Genomic DNA, 21,270 nt, shown 5'->3' with positions numbered 1-21,270 from the left:
GACAAAGGGATGGTGATACACATCACATACCTATTTAACTTCATCTGTTTATCTGTGCAGAAGTTGGATGAATCTTGGAGAATGGCTGTGGGTTATCATAAACTTAACCAGGTGGTCTCTCTGATGGCAGCTGCTATTCTCGATATGGTATCTTCACTGGAGCAAACCAATACAATTGGTAGCACCTGGTATGCAGCTACACATCTGATAATGCTGCTATTCACCAGGCAGCAAAGAGCACAAAGCCCCACATGTGGAACCATTCCCCATAGGGATGGGCCAGCTACCTAGGGGCAGTTTGATTGTATTGGATATCTTCTATTATGCAAGGGGCAGAGATTGTACTCTTTGGAATAAATGTATTCTTGATATGGATGTGCCTTCCCTGCCCATAATGCTTCTGCTAGTGCCACCATCTCCTGGAATGCCTTAACTACTATCATGGTATTCCACATAGCTTGTTTCTGATTAAGCACCTCATTTCACAGCAAAGGCAGTAAAGCAATGGAGTCATACCCACAGAACAAATGGTCTTACAACATACCAAAAAATAGACGGCCTAATAAAAAAGCTTACTAAAGATGAGTTAGTAGACAAAACTCTGAAAAGATGGGGTTCTATCTTACAGGATGCAATAATGAGACCATTATATGGTGCTGTCTCCACCACAACAAAAATACAGGGTCCAGGAATCAAGGCGTGGAAGTGGGAGTGACTCTTCTCACTACTATACCTAATAATCCACTCACATAATTTTTGCTTCCCAGCTCGCAACTTGAGCTCTGACTGTTGGTTAGTCCTCAAGGGGGAAATGCTTCCGTCAGAGGAATACAACAATGATTCCACTGAATTGGAAGATGACACTGCCACCTGGACATTTTAGAGTTCTATATCACTGAACCAATAGGCCAAGGAGGGTTTACTGGTTAAAGTGATTGATCCCGATTACTAAGGTAGAAGTGAGTTGCTGAAAACATTAGGAGCAAGGAAGACTGTGTCTGGAACTCAGAAGACTCTCTGGAATACTTCCTATTACTTCTATAACCAATAACATATGGTAATAAAAAAGTATAGCAATCAAAAAAGAACTATGGAAGATTCAGACTACTCAGGAATTAAAGTCTGGGTCATCCCACCCACTAAACAACCCTAGCCATTTGAGGTTCTGGCTGAGGGCAAAGGAAATATGGAACGGGTAGTGGAAAAAGAAAGTCACAGTTATCAGCTATGGCCTCTTAACCTTTGTGCTTTGTCTCTTACATCTTTCATATTTTATTCTCTTTATCTCTGTTTTGCATTCTGAATAAATTTTTCAGTTTTACCTTCCACTTTATATATTCTCAAGTTCTATTTAATACACAGTTTAATCCATCTATTAACATTAATTTCAGTGATTATATTTACATTTTTTAAAGTTTTAATAGGTTCTTTTAAAAATATGCCTTGTTAATCTTTATGGTTTCCTGTTCTTCGCTTTGTTCTTTGTCCTTTAAAGAGGGTTCTGGTACCCTCCCTCTTTAACATCTTTAATCATATTAAACATATATTTTACTATATACCTGATAATTTTGGATATTTTACACAGCATTTTAGTGTTTTTGTTTTGTTTTTCAGGCGGCTGGCTGGTACAGGGATCTGAACCCTTGACCATGGTGTTACAAGGCAACACTCTTACCAACTGAGCTAACCAGCCAGCCCGCTTTAGCGTTTTTAAGTGAGAGGTCAGGCTTTCTTTCTACTCTTCCACATTGTAAGAAACAGAACAATTTACATATTTTCAAATCTCATACTGAAGTCAAAGGGAAAGTGAATTTCAGGGTTCTTTTTATACAGTTAAATAAACATTTCTACTGCAAATGTATTTGTCTTACCCTCATGATCAAAAACAACTTAGAACATCTTGGTTCTTTCTTGGTTTACAGTGCACTAAGTCACTCTAATTTTTTCATGATGTGCTCCTAGGCCAAAAGAAATACCTAACACTTCTATTTACTAAGTAGTTAAATTCAAACAACTTAAGTATTTATGTCTTAACTACTTAGTTGCTGTTTGAAAAAATATTACACACAATATACACACACACATAGAATGAAAGAATGTGAGGATTTACCAAAAGTCAACTATAAATTACTCTGCTGATTAAAAACCTCAGGTAATTACTAACAGCCAAAGCCAGAATATCATAATATAATATCATAATATAAATGACCAACTTCTATTGTTAAAGGACATATGAATTTGCTAATTGTTTATAGATTCTTTACTCAGGGTTGTCAATGCATTTATATTTCTCACTACATGTACATTGAAAATGTGAGAAGTCCAAGAAATGGAAAGGAGGAGGACCTGTGTGCCTGTAGTAAGTCAAGACCCAAATGCCTCTCCATCTGACAAACTCCTTACTCATTTTGCAAGGGTAACAGCAAATATTGCTTTCTACATAACTTCTTTCTTACCTAGCAACTCTGTCAGTCATAATTTGAAGCTCCTTCCTTAGGGTTCTCATGGGACCATAAACATGCATACATAGCACATTGTATTGTATAAATATGTATACAAACATATGTATTTATATGTTTGCTTCATTGACTGTGGGGTCTCTGAAGACAATGATTCTATAATCTTTATCTTTGTTTATGATAAAAATTTATTTTCAAGACTTTTTTTGAGGTATAATTTATGTATCATAGAATTCATCCACTGTAAACATACAATTCACTGATTTTTAGTAAATTTATAGAGTTGTGCAATCATCACCACAGTCCTGTTTGAGAATATTTCCATCACCCTATATACTTCCATCATGGCCACTGGCTGCCAATCCTCACTTTCACCCACAACTCAGGCAACCACTAATCTGCTTTCTGTCCCTATAGATTTGCCTTTTCTGAATATTTCATATAAAGGAATCATATAATATGTAGTCTTTTGTGTCTATCTGCCTTCTTAAACTTAGCATAATGATTCTGAGGTTCATCCATTCTGTAGCATATGTTATACTTTGTTCCTTTTATAGCTGAATAGTATTTCACTGTGCAGATATCCCACATTTTGTTTAAATATTTCATCAATTGGTGGACATCTGGATTGTTTCTAATTTTTTAAACTATATAAATAACGCTGCTATTAACATTCTTGTACATTCTTGTAAGTTTCTGAGTGAACTATCATCTTCATATCATAAAGAGCTTGCATATAGTAGGCTCAATCCATGTTTGTTGAATGAATAAATGAATAGGTAAAAGTTCTCTGTAGTAATCCACCATCCTACACAAGGGTGCTTCAAAAAGTTCATGGAAAATTTTGTATTACCTTTCAGTTCTATCTTTCCATGGACTTTTTGAAGTATCCTCACATAGAAATAGAGAAAAAATCAACATTTTCGGTGTATTTTGTTACTTCCTTTATACTAGTGATTCTCTTGCTTAAGAACATAACTAGAGGAGCATATGAGAATCTCTGGGTGTGGGTAGGGAGTAATAAGGCATATATTTTGAAAAAATTATATTCACTATTACTACAGTTGTAAGATTTTTATATTTATCAAAAGGGCCATAAGCTTAAAGGATGAGAACACTGCTTTTGACACCAAGTGTTCAAATCTGTTTTGGAATGATACCTCCGTTTTCTACAGCCAGATAGCCAAAAAGCTCAAACATATGGAATGAAAGAGAACCTAGAAAAAGGTACAGGTATATATAAAAATTTACTTCAATCTATGAATGAAAATCTACAAATACACTTATAAAAAGTAAAAATGAATATTTCTAAGTAACTGTATAAATACTGATGAAAACAACCTAGTTTGGCAATAAATTTTAATTTCTACTCATGCCACTAAATCAAGTGACTCTGAATATAAAAACAAACAGATTATTATGTTAATAACATGTTAATGCCATAGGTTCACATATAAATATTTGATAAAAATTTCTAATAACAATTCAAAACCTTTCAAAGCACAAATATGTCCCTGTAAGAGCTAAAATAATGGTTAACAAGATATTTTTTTGTTTTCACCAAATTTACTTTTTTTTACTTTTAGGAAAAAGTAATTTCAGAACTATAAGCTATTTTCAGAATAGCAAAGCTATTATATTACTATGCAATTGAAGAATAATTCTGTATAAAATAAAGTTGATATCTTAGAATATACATATATATATATTTTTGGCAGCTGGCTGGTATGGGGATCAAAACCTGTGACCCTGGTGTTATAAAGCTATGCTCTAACCAACTGAGCAAATAGGTCAGTCTGGTTAGAATATTTTATTATTTGTTTACCTGCCTTGCAATGTTATTATAATGCTGATTCAATTTATGGATCTTAGTGTTATTCAAAATATAAAGCAAATTTATGAGAATGTTGGCCCATCACAGACAATTCTGGACCATCCAGAATTTATGCTCCTTCTCTGTCTACACTGCTGATTCCTCATTGTCCTTCTACCTCCTAAGTGTGAAAATTATCTCTGTCTTTGGAACACTGCAGTTCCTTCTGTACATTTTCCCTTGCAGAAAATTGATTCGCTTGCATGGTTTCAAATAATATTTCTATTTTCCTCTGCCTTCAGTCTTGTTACATTATATGTAATTTCTGTACTGCTTTTATCTGGAATTTTTACCACTTGAAATTATACACCTCAAATATTGAAGCCTAAAATTTGCATGTGAATAAAATACCCTATAATTCCAGTTTTCTCTCTAATCACCAACTCTGTCCTTAACTTCTTACAATTCCAGCCTCAGCAGACTATTTTTTATAGTCCTCACCTCCAAATATGCCATGTACTTTATATGCCACTATGCATCTATTTAGAATTTTCCCTTATCTTGGAATACTATTTTTCAACTCCCCCTACTGCCGTCCCAAACATACTCCCCCAACAGCATTTGGAAAATGCCTACACATTTTCAAAGACCCAATGTAAATTTCACTTCTTCTGGAGGCTTTCCCTTGATCCCTCTCTTTTCCTTTAAGTCAAGTCAATGCTTCTTCATGCCAATTTCCACAGTACGTTGCAAAACTTTAAAATACTAAGTATCATATTGCACATAAACTTAAAAAAAAAAAGATTTAATTAGTAAATATACTGTGATATTTTCTATTCTATTCTACTCTATTCTTTTTTTTTTTTTTTTTTAAAGCCAGTGATGACCCACGTACTTTAATTTCCTGACCCACTTATTGGGTGACAAACTGCAACTTAAAAATACATTAATTTAGGTTATATTCTGTTCGTTTGTGAAGATGCCATGCTGAAACTTTGTGACCATCCTTTATTTGGATGGCATTCCCCATCCTTTATTTCAGTCTTAGAAAGAAAGAAAAAGAAAGACAGGAGAAAAGGAAAGAAGGAAGGAAGGTGGAAGAAAGAAAGAAAAGAAAGAAAATGAGGTTAGTTTTACCTGGCTTGTTTTTAATACAAGCCTATCAATTACTTTTTTGTTTTTTTAACAAAATAAAGAAAGCAAAATTTACTGTGGATAATACAAAAACAACTGTGATTTTAATTTTTATCAGATGTGTTAATAAGAAAGCAAGCAAGAATGGCTGCTTTAACTACACTTTCTTCTATCCTCTTTGCTCCTTTAATAGTTTTTAACTGATTATACTATAACAACTCAAGAGAGTCATGATGCAACAAGAAATTCTAAGACATGGGAATTTTAAACCATATTACAGACCTATGACAACCCTAAGTAATTAAATATATACTTAACCCATTTTAACACACACACAAGCAAAGAGCAAAACCAGCCATTAAATCCTAGTTTAGATATGTGGATACTAGACACATACACTACTTGCAAAATAAACATTTAGCATTTCAGTGAAAGAGAATCTTATGTTTCATTACACACACTTAGTGGTAAAACAATATTCAGTACCTCAAATTCTTTTTGTATGAAAACGATATAAATCAATAACAAAAAAATTAGCATATAGCAAGACACTGTAAAATAGGAATATAGGAGTATGGGAAGAACTGTATAATAAGAATAGTTCAATAGTTCTGAATAACTACTATTCAGTCGATCTTGCATTTATGCAAAACTAGAAAATATTTTACAGCCAAGAAATAAATCTGCTTCTATGGTCATAATTATCCTCCTTATAAAACACACCTCCCTCCCTTCCTTTTTAGTAAAGAAAGGAAAAGCACATAAACTGCTGTGAGTTCCCAACATAATAACTGAAGCCGAAAAACTAGGAGAGGCCAGAAAAAGCTAGAATAATATTTAGAAATGAAGAAAAAGCACTTAGCTATTTAAAATATTCCAACTAATAAAAAGGGCTTGCCTGTTTTGTGGAATATTAAAAGCCACAGATATATTCTGAGATTTTTTTTTTTTTTTAAGTAGGCACATAACAAACATTGCTTAGAAGCAACATATTTGAATGAAGAGTAAAGGCAAACTGGTTTGGGAAAAGAGAAAGATGTAACAAAGCAATCAGTTGGATCAGTTGTCCACTAAAGAACGACATTATTGATCACCACAAAAAAGAAGGTTTCTAATACTAAACCCGTTAAGATTGATACCATTTTTAGTGTTAGACCTTAGGAGGTCAGGGATTAGCAATGTTTCCACCATGAAGGACCCTTCTTTTTCAAAATTCCCTTCTCCTCCCATGGTCTACAAATGCCAAAGGATTTTTACCTATAAATCCAAATAAATGTTCATTTCTTATTAACCAAAGATACATAATAAAATAACTTAACATCAGGTTTTCTGAATACTGAAAGTAGCTGCTTTTTTTTTTTTTTTTTTTTGTCTTTTTTTGTCTTTTTTTGTGTGTGTGTGACTGGTAAGGGGATTGCAACCCTTGGCTTGCTGTCGTCCGCACCGCGCTCAGCCAGTGAGCGCACCGGCCATCCCTATATAGGATCCGACCCCGCAGTGGGAGCACCGCTGGGCACCCAAGCGCCGCACTCTCCTGAGTGCACCACGGGCCGGCCCTGAAAGTAGCTTCTAACTCCTGACATGTGGAAACCTAGAGGGCTGAGAATAAATTTGCTCATTTACAAGCAAGTGCAAGGAGGTCTAAAAAGAATAAACTACTGAAAAAAAAAAAAAAGGTACAAAAACTCAAAATGTAATTGGTAGACAACAGAATTGGTATTTTTAAAAATCCAAATTTTAATAGCATTCATTCTATGTTGTTTGTTTGGATTTTTTGGTGTGATTAGAAATAGACACAATAAAATATTATAGCAATTTGGGGCATTTAAAGGTTTCAGTTAAGAATACAGATCACTTAAAAACTGACCATGTTTAGTTGAATGTTAAATAATTTGTGAGATGTAAGTGGGTGAAGGTAGGTTAATAAGCTGAACTCACCCTCGTTTTATACAAGGGGTCTTCAAAATGTTCACAGGAAGATTCATATTATTTTTCAATTCTATTTTTTCACAAACTTTCTGAAGTACCCTCATAGTTTTTCACATGCCCCAGTGTCTGAGGATTGCACTCTACAAGACAATCTGCTATGGAGAAGGTGCTAAATAACGAGAAAAACAATACTGTCTAAGACTAGTGCCAAATTCTATTTCTGTCAATCATGTCTTCATATTACCCATCAATTCCTGACAGGCAAGTCAATCTGGAGACTATCAATTTGAACTCACTGTGATGACATCAAGAGACATGCCCCAATGACCCTGCCAATACACACAGAAAAAGGAAATGATTAAGTCATATAGCACCCAAATTTTTAATAGTAGCTAGCTTAAAATTATTTTTGAGAAGTAACTTAATCTAAGATATTTTTCAAACTGATTGCTGCAACCCAATATGGGGTAATAAAACCAATTTAGTAGGTCATAATCAGTGTTTAAAAAATCAAACAAAAATAAAATATAGAAAACAATATATTACAAGTAGTGAGGATAAGTATTGTTTTATGAAAAACATTTTAAATTATTTAAATATATTGCATATTCACACACATATAGATGCATTCAAACATACATAAAACATGCATATCTTTATATGTGTACTGGGTCACAATGGAAATGTATTTTTTGTTACTGTAACTAGAAATATAAAAAGCATCTACTGCTAAGAGTAGATATGTATTTTTCTTTGTAAACCAGGAAGCATTATCTATTCTTTGTGATAGAAATCATCCATGTAGAGTTGGGCTCAGTGATCCTTCCAAAAAACATCATAATTAAAGAAATATGCTAGTAAACTTAATCTTACATATTTTTCATTTACAGCGTTAGATAATTTCAAATAGCCTTTTCTCAATCTAAACACTCTTTCCATTGCAAATGCCATTCTCTTTTAGTCTCCTCCTACTACTACATGGTTGCTGGCTCCCTCTCTGTCTACACTGCTGATTCCTCATTGTCCTTCTACCTCCTACGTGTGAAAATTATCTCTGTCTTTGGAACACTGCAGTTCCTTCTGTACATTTTCCCTTGCAGAAAACTGATTCGCTTGCATGGTTTCAAATAATATTTCTATTTTCCTCTGCCTTCTAGATGCTTGTAACCTAGTGAAAAAGACATGCATATATGCCATGCCCTTTCATGGCTCTCTGCCTTTGCATAAACTGTCTCCTCTGCATAGGAAGAAGTCCAGCCATAAATGAAAGATGAGGGGGAGGATATAGAGCTAAGAAATTTGCTTGCTTGTTTATTGTTTGAAGGAAGTGACTTGCTAAGGAGACTGAACCAGTAAAAATGGAAGTTAAATACATTTATTCAATAATTCTTAGAGGAAAAATTACTGGAGCAAGGTCTTGAGGAGTTGAAATTCAGTCAGTAGTTGTAGTGATTTGCCATGGAACAAAGAGGGATATCTCTTCAACAAAGATTGGAGGAAAATAAATAAGGATGAGAATGTCTGTAGGTATTGGGAGAGGGGTGGCACAGATCTGCATGGTATTATACATTAACAATAGTTGATGGACTTTATTTTTATTTGTAAAGTAGGGGGTATAATGAGCATAATGGGGAAGACGGTGGGTTAGAGAATTCAGGAGAATGGTATAAGGTTTAGAAAAGCACTTTGAAGCATGGAAAAATCACTGATTAGGACCCACAGGCAGCTTTGAGGACACAGTTAAGGGTGCAACATTGAATTTATAGTGGTTCCAATTTGTTCTGCTGTCCTAAGCAGTCCCGGGGGTAGGCATGAAGAAGGTAAAGGGTAGATTGATCAAGTTTTACTAGGCAGAAGCAATATAAGGTAATGAGAGTAAAAGAATTAAAAATATAGGTGACAGAATGTTTAAAATGATTGATGGAGAATAAAGTAATTCTGGGAGGGGAATGATTGACTGGAATAAAATGAGGGAGTCAAGGAACGTGAGCTCTGTGAGATGGAAAAACAGATGTTAAAGGAGTGAAGGAGTAAAAAACGAGGGAGATATGGTCATAGACTGTTAATTAGTGTTTAATATTTTATAGGAGAACAATTCTGGTGATGGGTATGGCCATGGGACTATGTGGCCAAAGTAGAACAGAACTAAAAATGGATTGTCCACAAGGACGATAAAGTAATCCAAGGTGATATAAAAAATTAAGACAGAGATTTACATAGGGAGCCAGGAGTCTAAGTCCTCAATTAACAACTAAGAAGTCAGTAGATACAAACAAATGGGAGCAGCAGAGAGTAGAATGCTGTATAAAATATTGGATGCTTAGAAGAAGATCCACTTTTACAGGAATATGTAGAAATACTGATTTGGAAGAACAATGGTAGATAAGAGAACGCTAAACTCAGCCCCTTGTCTTCTGGCAGCTCCTTCTTATTGACTCCTCTTACCTCTCTCCATCTCTCATCTCCTGGTGTGCCATAAAAAAGAATGACCAGCCTCTACTTGAGAGGGCTGCTGAGAAAAGACACCTGAGTAAGATTCTTCCAGAGGTTGTGGACAAGCTAGGAAAAGAATTGTCTTCTGAAAAAAAAAAACAACTATAAAGTCATGTAACTATTTATCCTTAGACTGACCCATGATAGTATTTGGTTTATGATTATTCACCCTTATACCAACCCACACTAGTATTTGGTTATAAGATTATGGTAGTTCAATGTCTTCTCCAAGAGATAAGAGTATATTCTCAATAACCATGGCTGATATTAAAAAAATTAAAATCTTGTCTAATTTAATAACAATAGTAGGAATGTAATTTGCAGATTAAATATGAAAAGGAAAAATATAGAGTAATTTTATATCAAATATTTGATATTAAATAAAAGTATAGAGTAGAATTTTTCACTTATCCATAAAGCTCAAGGAATAGATACATTACATCCAACAGGTATTCCAGTTATTAGTTATAAATTCATCAGTATAAAAGAAATTATGTGTAAGGTTTTTCCATAGTCTGGTGAAATGTCCCCCTGCGTCTAACTCACTTTGTTCTGATTCTATATTCATGAAACTTCTGATTATCAACTAGGTTTCATAGGAATCTTGATATCTAAAGCAGGGTTTCCAAAATTTTTCATCATAAGGACATTATTTTACTAATATATATTATATACTTTATAACATACATATGTAAAAAAAACAAATTTAAATGGGTCAGACATAAATAAATAGAAATTCTAATATTTTCTTCTCACATTCCAATGGCATCTTGTAGATGCCACTCTGGAGAACAGTACTCTAGAGAGACAGATATGAGTGGTTCTAGGCAATAGAAAGCACAAAACTGACTTATATAATAATAAGCTGGAACTGTGTAATTCAGCTCTGGGAGAAAAGATAAAATCAAGTTTCTGGCTTTTTAAAATTTTGGTCATGGTGAAACTCTACCAAGGTACACAATGAGGCTCCCAAATCCTTGTAACTGCAAGAGAATCTATGCAATGTCCACATAAAGCTTAAACACTGAATTACCAAACAGATGCGTTCCTATCCTAGCTACAGAAAATATCCCTTAAGTGCGATATAGCAAGGAAAACAAATTAAATTCAAAAATGTTGATAAGAAGTTTAAACAATGATATGGTAGAACTTCTCCCTCCCTAGCAGCAGAAATTGTCTCTGTGACTACTCACCTGAATAAAATGTGTTGATTTTGGCAAGTTCCTTTTCACAGGTTTGGAAAAATTTTTCTTCAAACTTGGCAAAATACCTCTTTACTGTGTCCTCATCTGTAACTGAAAGGCAAAGAAAACAATATTTAAACTTAATGCCCAAAAGCCAATTCCAAAAACTCGGGAAATAAAAATTATGATTGTTTTCTCAGTCTTCAAAATGACAACTATTACTTATCTCTCTGAAAAAATGAATTGTGAACCATATTAAGATTAGTTAAAGGCTTCTTAGGAACACAACCTTCTTTAATTAAATGAGACACTATATCTCTACTGTAATATATTTATAATATTGGAGAAAATAAGCATTCTAAGACTTCAGAAGAGGAAGAAACTACTATAGACAGAATTGATTAAGGAAGATTGAAGATGCTGGGAATTGAGCTGAGTAGTATTCAGCAAGGAAGTAAACATTTCAGGGGAAAAAATGCAACTGCAAAGGTATGAAGACATGAATATGCAATACGTTTCTGGAAAAAGTTGATTTTGTTCTATGTTAAATTGCTATTTACTCATTTTTACTTTAGCTTCACCAGACACAAGGAAAGAAGTGTGGACTGATAAATGTAAATTAGATGTTCCAAACCTTCAGGTGCTGGGTAGGTAACATAAGTGAGTTTAGCAGGTAGAAGACTATGCAAGTGTGGTGATAAATGACAACTAATACCTTCCTGGTAAGGAGAGGTATGGATTCTGGCAAACCGGAAAGCATATGTCTGATTAGTTGTTGCCATGTGGTGATATGGAGCCCAGCTTTCAGACCTTCCAGTTTTTCAGGAGAAGTCATAAATCCTGATATTTTAAAAATGCTGTGTGGGCCAATAATGTATGCTTCTGCAGGCTGGATCCACTTTGAGTTCTGTCATATAACATATCAATCCACTGAATTCCATAAATATAGAGACATGTAGCTTCAGGAATCTCAAGCCTAAAAGGGTATGTTTCCTGCCCAAGATCTGACCAGACTCTCCAGGTGCTAATCATAATACAGAACTATCCTATTTCTGGATCTTTGGGGTACTCTACAATTGAAATGTGTAGAAAAGATGTAGGTTCCTTTCTGTCCCCCAGGTGCCCTAAATCTTAGTACATCCCAGAAACCCTTAAATAATCCAGCTATGTAAGAATAAGGGAAAAGGTATTTCTCTAAGTAATATGCAATATACAAATGTACATACAAATTCATAGCACCAGAGATATTTTAAAGAAAAACAAAAAGTTTAAAATAAAGTTCTAAGAAGCATGTCAAATTTATTCATTTAATTTGAATAACACAAATGTTAAAAAAAATTAACATTACACAAAACTTTTATTTGTACATACCTGCTTTTCTATTTCATATGCTTTTGACCTGAGCAGATAATGCAGGATACTCTATTGATTTTGCAATAAAAAAGAGATGGCCAGTCTAAATTCCTCATGTAAGGTCAGCAACTTAGGCACAATAAAGGCCGTAGCTATGCTAGGCCACTGAGAATTATTTTTTCAAAGCATAAAGCAGGTCACAGATTTTTTAAAAGATGACCTTGAGTTAAGGAAGTTCCATAGTAACAGAAGCTGCTCTTATAATAGCATCTAGCTATAGCTGATTTAAAATAAGAAGAGTAAAAGCTTATTGTACTTAATCACCTACCTTTTTTTTTTTTTTTCATTTTTATTTTATTCTTTATTGTTATGGGGAAAAACCCAAAAGCAAAACATGAACTTGGTCATATTTACTTGGCTTCCCTATTAACAAACAACATTCATTACCATAAAGTGATAGAAATAAAGTTGTTCAGCAATATGATTTAAACATAGCTTCTGCTCTTAAAATAATTCTGACTTTATTTTTTGGTGGATGGCCAGTATGAGGTTAGCATATATTAATGTTTATATAGAGGCTGCATATTCAGCAACATCAACTATATGAAAATATTAACTAATAACTTAGAAATAAAAATATCCAGGCTTCTCATAAACTAAAACATATGTAATAAACTTTATGTATTAAAGCATAAGCATGAATCAGTCTCTTATGAATTCTGCATTTCCTTGCTTTTGAAACTGTTTTTTTTTAAAAACCAGCAGTCTATAATCTGTTTTCATAGTTCATATATAACTTAATAGCCACAAATCAGAAGAGGATAGAGAAAGGTTACAGCAACACTGAGAAATAATAGCTAATAGAGGGAAAAGAGGAAAGAAACTATAAATAAAGCAGCAAGAATAGATGTGCAAAAGAAATTATTTTTGGTTATGCTTTTTTTGGCGGCTGGCCAGTATGGGGCTCTGAACCCTTGACCTTGATGTCATAACACCACACTCTAACCAACTGAGCCAACCGGCCCACCTAACCATCCATCCATCCATCCATCCATCCATCCATCCATCCATCCATCCATCCATCCAACCATCCAACCAACCATTCATTTGGCAGCTAGCTTGAGATCTGACCAGCCCAATTATCTATCTATTCATCTATCTATCTATTCATCTATCTACCTACCTATCTATCTACCTACCTACCTACCTACCTACCTACCTACCTACCTACCTACCTACCTACCTACCTACCTATCTATCTATCTATCTATCTATCTATCTATCTATCTGGCGGCTGGCCTGAGATCTGACCAGTCCATTCACTCATTTATTCATTCATTCATTCATTTAAATATTTATTTGGCAGCTGGCCTGGGAAATTCCAAGTTTAACCTTATAACAGGAAAACTATTAATTTAAAGCACAGTCATTATTTATTACACAAATAATTATTGTGCCTAATAATGCTAGGCTCTGTGTTAAATGCTGGGGATATGAACAAGATAGCAGGAATGGCTCCAGCCCTCATAGAGTTTCCATTCTAGTGACAGAGGCAGAAAGAAACCCACACAAGTAAACAAAGAATTACAAATCGTAAAAAGTGTATGGAGGCAACAAACAGGGTGATGAAATAGAATAAGTACTGGGATGAATGAGTATCCTTTCTCGCAGGGTAAGAAATGATCAGAAGAGACCTCTCCTTAGGTAATGACATTTAATCTGAGACCTGAACCTAAAGGATAAGAAACAGGAAGGACAAAATAGTTCCCAATAGCGGGAACAACATGTTAGAAAAGAAAGTGGGGTATCTTGAGGAACTGAAAAATGCTCATGATGTGACTGACAGCAGGTGGTGTTAGGAAGTGAGGTTATGGAGGTAGGCAAAGGCCATTTCATGCACAAAGGCCACGTTAAGAAGTTTGAATTTTATTCTAAATGCAATAGAAAGTACTGATGGGTTTTAAGGAGAAGAGTCTAAATAGTAGAATTAGTTTCAGTTTTATTAAGTGATCGTTTAAAATTGTATTTCCCAGGAAATTAGGTATGTGAATGAAGGAGGAGTATTCTTCCTCAAATAAATTTGAGAAATGAGTATAAACAGAGTTAAGCTGAATTTTTTAAGATAGTAGTTCTCAATCTTGGGTGAGTTTGCCTCCCAGGGTACATTTGGCAATGTCTGGAGACATTTTTGGTTGTCATAACTGGACAAATAGGAGGGTGTTACTAGAATCTAACAGGTAGAGGGGCCAGGGATGCTGCTAAATATCCTACAATGCCCAGGACAGCAATTCCTCTGCCTCCTCCACCCCCCAAAGATTTGTCTAGTCCAAAATGCCAACCACAGTGCCAAGGTTGAGAAACTCTGCTTTAAGACAAAAGAAGCTTTACCATGCTAATGTATATTGTTACTCTATGAGAAGGAGATGTAGTATATTGTTTCCCAAAGTTATTTATAGGAATACAATCCTTCTTAGGGATGCAGGGAGAAATGACAGGGGGAAGATGAAGAAGGGGATAGAGAATATCTATTTAAATCTCCAGGAATGTTTTCTGTGAAACACTAGTTTGAGAGGAACTAACTTTAATATCACCACCACATCTTTGTATTTTAATTATATTCCATACACAATAGTTTCTGTGACTTTTTAGTTTCTCCTACTTATAAATGAGAGAGATGACAAATAAGAATTAAATATGTGGCTAGGCTCCATCAAATACAGAAAGACTATTTAGCACTATTGGTTTAATACTTCTAAATAAAAACGTGGGGTTTTGTTTTTGGTATTTTGTTGTTGTTTGCTTGCTTTTTAAGAGTGTGATTTACAAACTGGGCATAACTAACTTGAATTATACTTTTTTCAGATGCTATTTCATCAACAGATGGACGAATGAATTATATAAAGCATATGGCAAAGAAGACTTCAAAGATAAAAAAGTTACTCTAAAATCATTGGTGTAGTAGAAATAGAGCTAAATTGGGAATCATTCATTCAGCAAATACTGAATCCTTCTTATGCAACAGGCAACGTGGAATAATAAGCAAAATACACATAAACTCTGCCTCTAGAGATTACACTTTACTTGAGGAAAATACTTTAATCAAATAATCATGCAAATAAACAAATGGTAGGACGGGTGTTGAAGAAAAAGCAAAGATGAGGAAAAACAGCAGTTGGGACCTTATCTAGTCTGCAAGGACTGGGGGAAGGGAAGGTGTGGGAGTCTCTGAAGAGGTGTCATTTGCGATGAAAGCTAAAGGATAAGTAGGCATTTGCTAAGGCAGTAGAAGCATTCCAAGCAACAGGAACCGCATATAAGAAGAAGCTATAGAAAGAAAGTGGCATGGTACATTTGAGGAACTGAAAAGAAGGTCTGTGTGACTGGAGTCCAGGGAACAAGGGGGAAAGACAAGTACAGGCCCAATCAGTTAGGGCTTTACAGAATAAAGGACCAGACTTTTCCTGAGACCAATGAGACAGCTCTGAAGGATTTTAAGCAAGGGGGATAAATAATTATGATCAGACACATTTTCTAAATGAGGGAATGTGTAGAGACCAATTAGATGTAGTACAGTAGATATCAAGTGAGAGATCATGAGCCTGAACGAGGGTAAGAGCACTGGAGATAGAAAAGAAGGGGAGAAATTCAAAAGATATATTGGAGGTAAAATCAATGAATTTTAGTTTACAGATTGGGTATAGTTCTGTTGCAAACTACCTGTATTAGCTTGAGTAACTGACTCTTTGGCATCGTGCTTTTTCTTTGAAAAGTGAGGGCAGTTGAACAGGCAGTCTATAAGTCCTCTCCTTACTCCAAATTTCATATTCCATAATTAAAACTGCCAATTTCTACAAAATGATTCTGAATCCAACGAGGCTTAAGTGATCCTAAGCAAGACTTTCTGAAATGTACTTTTTACATATTCTTGGTAGAAAACACAAAAAACTTTTAATTCACAATAGTGGCATGTAATTGAAATGAAATTAATCTCAGTAGCACTAGCTCTGAAACAATCTATTTATTACACCAATGAATATTTACCTAATATTTGCTAGGCAAAGAACACCAATAAATAAACTATCAATAAATAATTCAAACAAGGGCTTAATTCAATAGTAAAGTAAGTGGTATCTACCAGTCGTTTTCAAATGTTTTTTGCTCTTGTAACCTCTAAAAGAATTCTGAATTACTATTGCATATTTTTAATTTATGATAAAAGATTTTGAACACATTTAGATTATAATTATAAACAATGTACTTTCTGGTACATTATAATTATTCACATTTTAAAGTAAAATGACATTGTTTTGCATGTATCATGGAATTTAAATGCCATAGCAATTTGATAACTACCATTGTTTGTTATCAAATACATAAATAAGCTCTTCTTTAACAGTTGGAAAATTTATATCATTCCATTTTCTTCTTGAAATTGTATTTCCATTCTACTTACATTACCAAATTTGTCATAATATATTTTTGTTTGAAAGTCATTTATTGATTATCCCATCACACTTCCTAGCAATTATATATGTGTATATAAATTAAAATTTAAATGCAAAAACATTCCTAACCATAAAGCTTTAAATATTAAAATTTCTTCTGGATTGAGATATCATTACAATTATTAAAATACATTGATCAAAATAATATAACTATTACTAAACTTTCATAAATATTAAACATAAAAAGTAAAACAGTATTGAAAATTTGAAAATAAATCTCACATTCAAATGGATAGAGCTTTTTCTCCCCATTAGTTCCTATCTGTTGACAAATGTTACATTATTGCTAGAATGATAAATATTACATATTTGCTAGAATAGTATTACATTATTTGCTAGAATATTACAAATATTGTATAATGAGACATTAAGAATCATTTCTATCTCTATTTTTCATCTTATAGACGTACGTGCTGAGAAACCCTGTCACATAAATAAGTAGGTCAGAATGAAAGTTTGTTGTAGCAATGTCAATTCTTTGAAATCCTTGCATGTATTTTCCAAGAATCACATAGTCATCTACTATTAAAAATTAGTTTTAATAATATATAAGCTCACGATTAAGTCTTCCTTCAATTTCTTTGAAAACCAAGAATTAGACTTCCAAAAGGATTTGTTACCCTGTTACTCACTCACTTTCTCAATACCTAGAAGGAGTATTTTAGTATTTCAGAGTATTCCTCTGTTTTGGGGCCAGTGTGGTAATGCATCATAGCAAAATTCAGACTGAGCAAGAGACAAGCTTTTCTTTTATAAAGTCAGAGAAAGGCAATTTGAAAGGAGACTTCTTGACTGCAGGCAATTATTCACACCATCAATTTCAGGAATTAATATATATGAAAGATCTGGGAATGGATTCCCTCTAAAGGACAATAAAAAAAGGAATTTTTTCCAACATGTTCTTCATTTAATCAATGTGACAAAATACTAATTTGTATAGAAATGATATTTTAAAGAAAATTAACTACTCATTATTGAAGGACTCCCACTTGCTAATTCTGTTAGCTAATTAATCATGTTATACACTGAAAAGTGTATGCCATTATTTAAAGCGATTTTGTTAAATCTATCTAGTTAGGTTCACCTTTACCTGAAATTTTACTGACCATCGTTCTTTTTCACCCTTACAAAGTAATAGGTAATATATACTATTAAGAGTGAAGTTACAATAAACAAAGCAAACATAAAATATCTGATAATGACCCAAGATGAATACTATTTGCTTAACTGCATTCTCAATCTTGTTGCAAAGATGAGCACAAAAATGAACCATAAAAATTGTAACCACTCTGGTTACTTGTTCTAAGAAAAAAGCTTTCAGAGAACTATAGCTATGTAACTATTACACTTATCTCTGAAGTGCCAGGCATATATATAGTGTAATGGTCTGTATGTATCCCCCAAAATTTGTATGGTGAAACTTAATCATTGATGTGACAGTATTAAGCGGTGGGGTCCTTTAGGAGGTGATTAGTGACCTTATAAAAGAGGTTGAAGGGAGTGCCTTAGTCCCTTCTTTCCCTTCCATCATGTGAAGACACAGCACTTCTCCCCTCCAGAGGGCACAGTAACAATGAGCCATCTTGGAAGCAGAGGGAAACACCGAATCTTTACCACACACTGAATCTGCTGCTGATCTTGGAATTCCCAGCCTCCACAACTTTGAGAAATAAGTTTCTATTATTTATAGGTACCCAGTCTAAGGTATTTTGTTATGTAAGCAAGGATGGACATATAGTTAAAGACACAAAGCATTTACTGCGCACATAACATCAATATTCCAGTTAGATATAAAAAGCTAATGAAACTAAAATATTTCTCCCCAAACTATTGAGGATTAAGTTAAAGACACTGAAAATGCAGGGGAACACTCTACCTCAGCCTCTGTTTGCCTGATGGCGGGACATAAATTCTTCCTTACTGGAGATAGCACTTGCTTATCAGCACAGAGGAATCCGGGAATAAAGTGTACTACCTTTCACATTTCCCTGCCTTTTAAAAGACTAGACCCTAGAACTACTCTTTCCTTTCTCTTGTAATTATGCTAAGATTTACTACTTTTTGTTAAAATACTATTTAAGCAAGGCCCCTAAGCCACTGCCTTGAGAGACATTTTTTTATATTTATTTTTATTTTTTAATTTATCAATATACAATGTAGTTGATCTTCATGTCCCTTTATCAAGTCCTTTCCCCCACCTCCCTCTTACTCTCTCCCCCAACATCTCTTCAACTTATCTTAACAAGTTCAAGGAATTATTGTGATTGTTGTCTCTCCCCCCCATTTGTTTGTTTGTGTATTTATTTATTTACTTTTATTAGTTCCCACATATAAGTGAGAACATGCAGTATTTCTCTTTCTGTACCTGGCTTATTTCACTTAATATAATTTTCTCTAAGTCCATCCATGTTCCTGCAGATGGTAGTATTTCATTCTTTTTTATAGCATAGTAGTATTCCATTGTGTTGATATACCACATTTTCCTCATCCACGCATCTAATGATGGGCATTTAGGCTGGTTCCAATCTTGGCTATTGTAAGCAGCACTGCAATAAACATGGGAGTACAAGTATGGCTTCAATATGAAGATTTCCATTCCTTTGGGAATATATCCAGCAGTGGGACAGCTGGATCATATGGTACATCTATCTGTAATTGTTTGAGGAACCTCTATAACATTTTCCACAATGGCTGCACCATTTTGCAGTCCCACCAACACGTAGGAGTGTTCAGTTTTCTCTGCATCTTCACCAGTATTTATTATTCTCAGTCTTTTGGATATCAGTCAGCCTAACTGGAGCGAGATGATTTCTCAAAGTAGTTTTGTTTTGTATTTTCTGAATGCTGAGTGGTACTGAGCATTTTCTTACATGTCTGTTGGCCATTCATACATCTTCCTTTGAGAAATACCTATTTAGCTCCTTTGTCCATTTTTTAATCTGGTTACTTATTTTTCACTGTTAGGCTGTTTGAATTCTTTTTATATCTGGCTATTAATCTTCTGTCAGATTTATATTTTGCGAATATTTTCTCCCACTCTATTGGTTGTCTTTTCACTCTGTTGTTTCTTTTGCTGTGCAGAAGCTTTTCAGTTTGATATAATCCCATTTGTTTATTTTTCCTTTTGTTGCCTGTGCTTTTGGGGTCATATTCATAAAGTCTATGTCCAATCTTACTTCCTGAAGTGTTTCCCCTACGTTTTCTTTTAGGTGTTTTGTTGTTTAAGGATGTATATATACTTTTTAAATCCATTTTGAGTTGATTTTGGCATATGGCGAGAGGTACGGGTCTAGTTTCATTCTTCTACATATGGATGTCCAATTTTCCCAGCATCATTTACTGAAGAGGCAGTCTTTTCCCCAGCATGTTTTCTTGGTGCCTTTGTTGAATATCAGATGGCTGTAGGTGTATGGGTTGATTTCCAGGTTCTCTATTCTGTTCCAATGGTCCGTGTGTCTGTTTTTATGCCAGTACCATGCTGTTTCCATTACTATTGCTTTGTAGCACAGTTTAAAGTCAGGGAGTGTAAAGCCTCTGGCTTTACTTTTTTGCTCAGGATTGCTTTGGCTATTTGGGGTCTTTTGTTATTCTCTATGAATGTTAGAATTGTTTTTTCCCATTACTGAGAAGTATGTCTTTCCAATTTTTACGGGGATCGCATTGAATCTGTAGATCACTTTGAGTAGAATGGACATTTTCACAATGTTAATTCTTCTAATCTGAGAGCATGGGATATCTTTCCATTTTCTTGTGTCCTCTTAAATTTCTCTCAACAGTGGTTTGTAGTTTTCATAGTAGAGATTTTTCACACCCTTGGTTAAATTTATTCCTAGGTATTTTATTTTTTTGGTTACTATTGTAAAAAGGCTAGCTTTTTTGATTTTCTTTTTCTGCTAGTTCATTGTTGGGATATAAAAATGCTACTGATTTTTGCATGTTGATTTTGTATCCTGCAACTTTGTTGAATTGTTTATCAACTCTAAGAGATTTTTTTGTAGAAGCTTTAGGCTATTCTCTATATAGGATCATATCATCTGCAAACAGGGACAATTTGACTTCATCTTTTCCAATCTGGATGGCCCTTTACTTCCTTCTCTTCCCTGACTGCTCTGGCTAGTACTTCCAATACTATGTTGAATAGGAGCGATGAGAGTGGGCATCTTTGTCTTGCTCCTGTTCATAAGGGAAAAGCTTTCACCTTTTCCCCATTCGGGAGGATACTGGCAGTGGGTATGTCATATATGGCTTTAATGGGGTTGAGATGCTTTCCTTTCATACCTAATTTATAGAGTCTTTATCATGAATAAATGTTGAATTTCTCAAATGCTTTCTCAGCATCTATAAAGATAATAATATGGTTTTTGTCTTTGATTTTGTTGATGTGTTGTATCACATTTATT

The 21,270-nt window shown here is 34.3% G+C and overlaps 1 protein-coding gene across 1 annotated transcript in view; it reads right to left on the bottom strand.

Annotated features, from left to right (window-relative positions):
- The window catches only part of XPR1 (xenotropic and polytropic retrovirus receptor 1), a 232,509-nt gene that overhangs the window by 86,423 nt on the left and 124,816 nt on the right, over nt 1–21,270 (bottom strand). Inside the window, exon 3 of the mRNA XM_063104379.1 lies at nt 11,022–11,123. Within this exon, the coding sequence (XP_062960449.1) occupies nt 11,022–11,123 (102 nt within the window). The remainder of the gene's footprint in view (nt 1–11,021; nt 11,124–21,270) is intronic.

Source organism: Cynocephalus volans, chromosome 8 (genome assembly GCF_027409185.1).
Source record: "Cynocephalus volans isolate mCynVol1 chromosome 8, mCynVol1.pri, whole genome shotgun sequence".
Lineage (NCBI taxonomy): Eukaryota > Metazoa > Chordata > Mammalia > Dermoptera > Cynocephalidae > Cynocephalus > Cynocephalus volans.
Note: the sequence above shows the minus strand (reverse complement) of the source record. Positions and strands in the feature narration are given on the sequence as shown.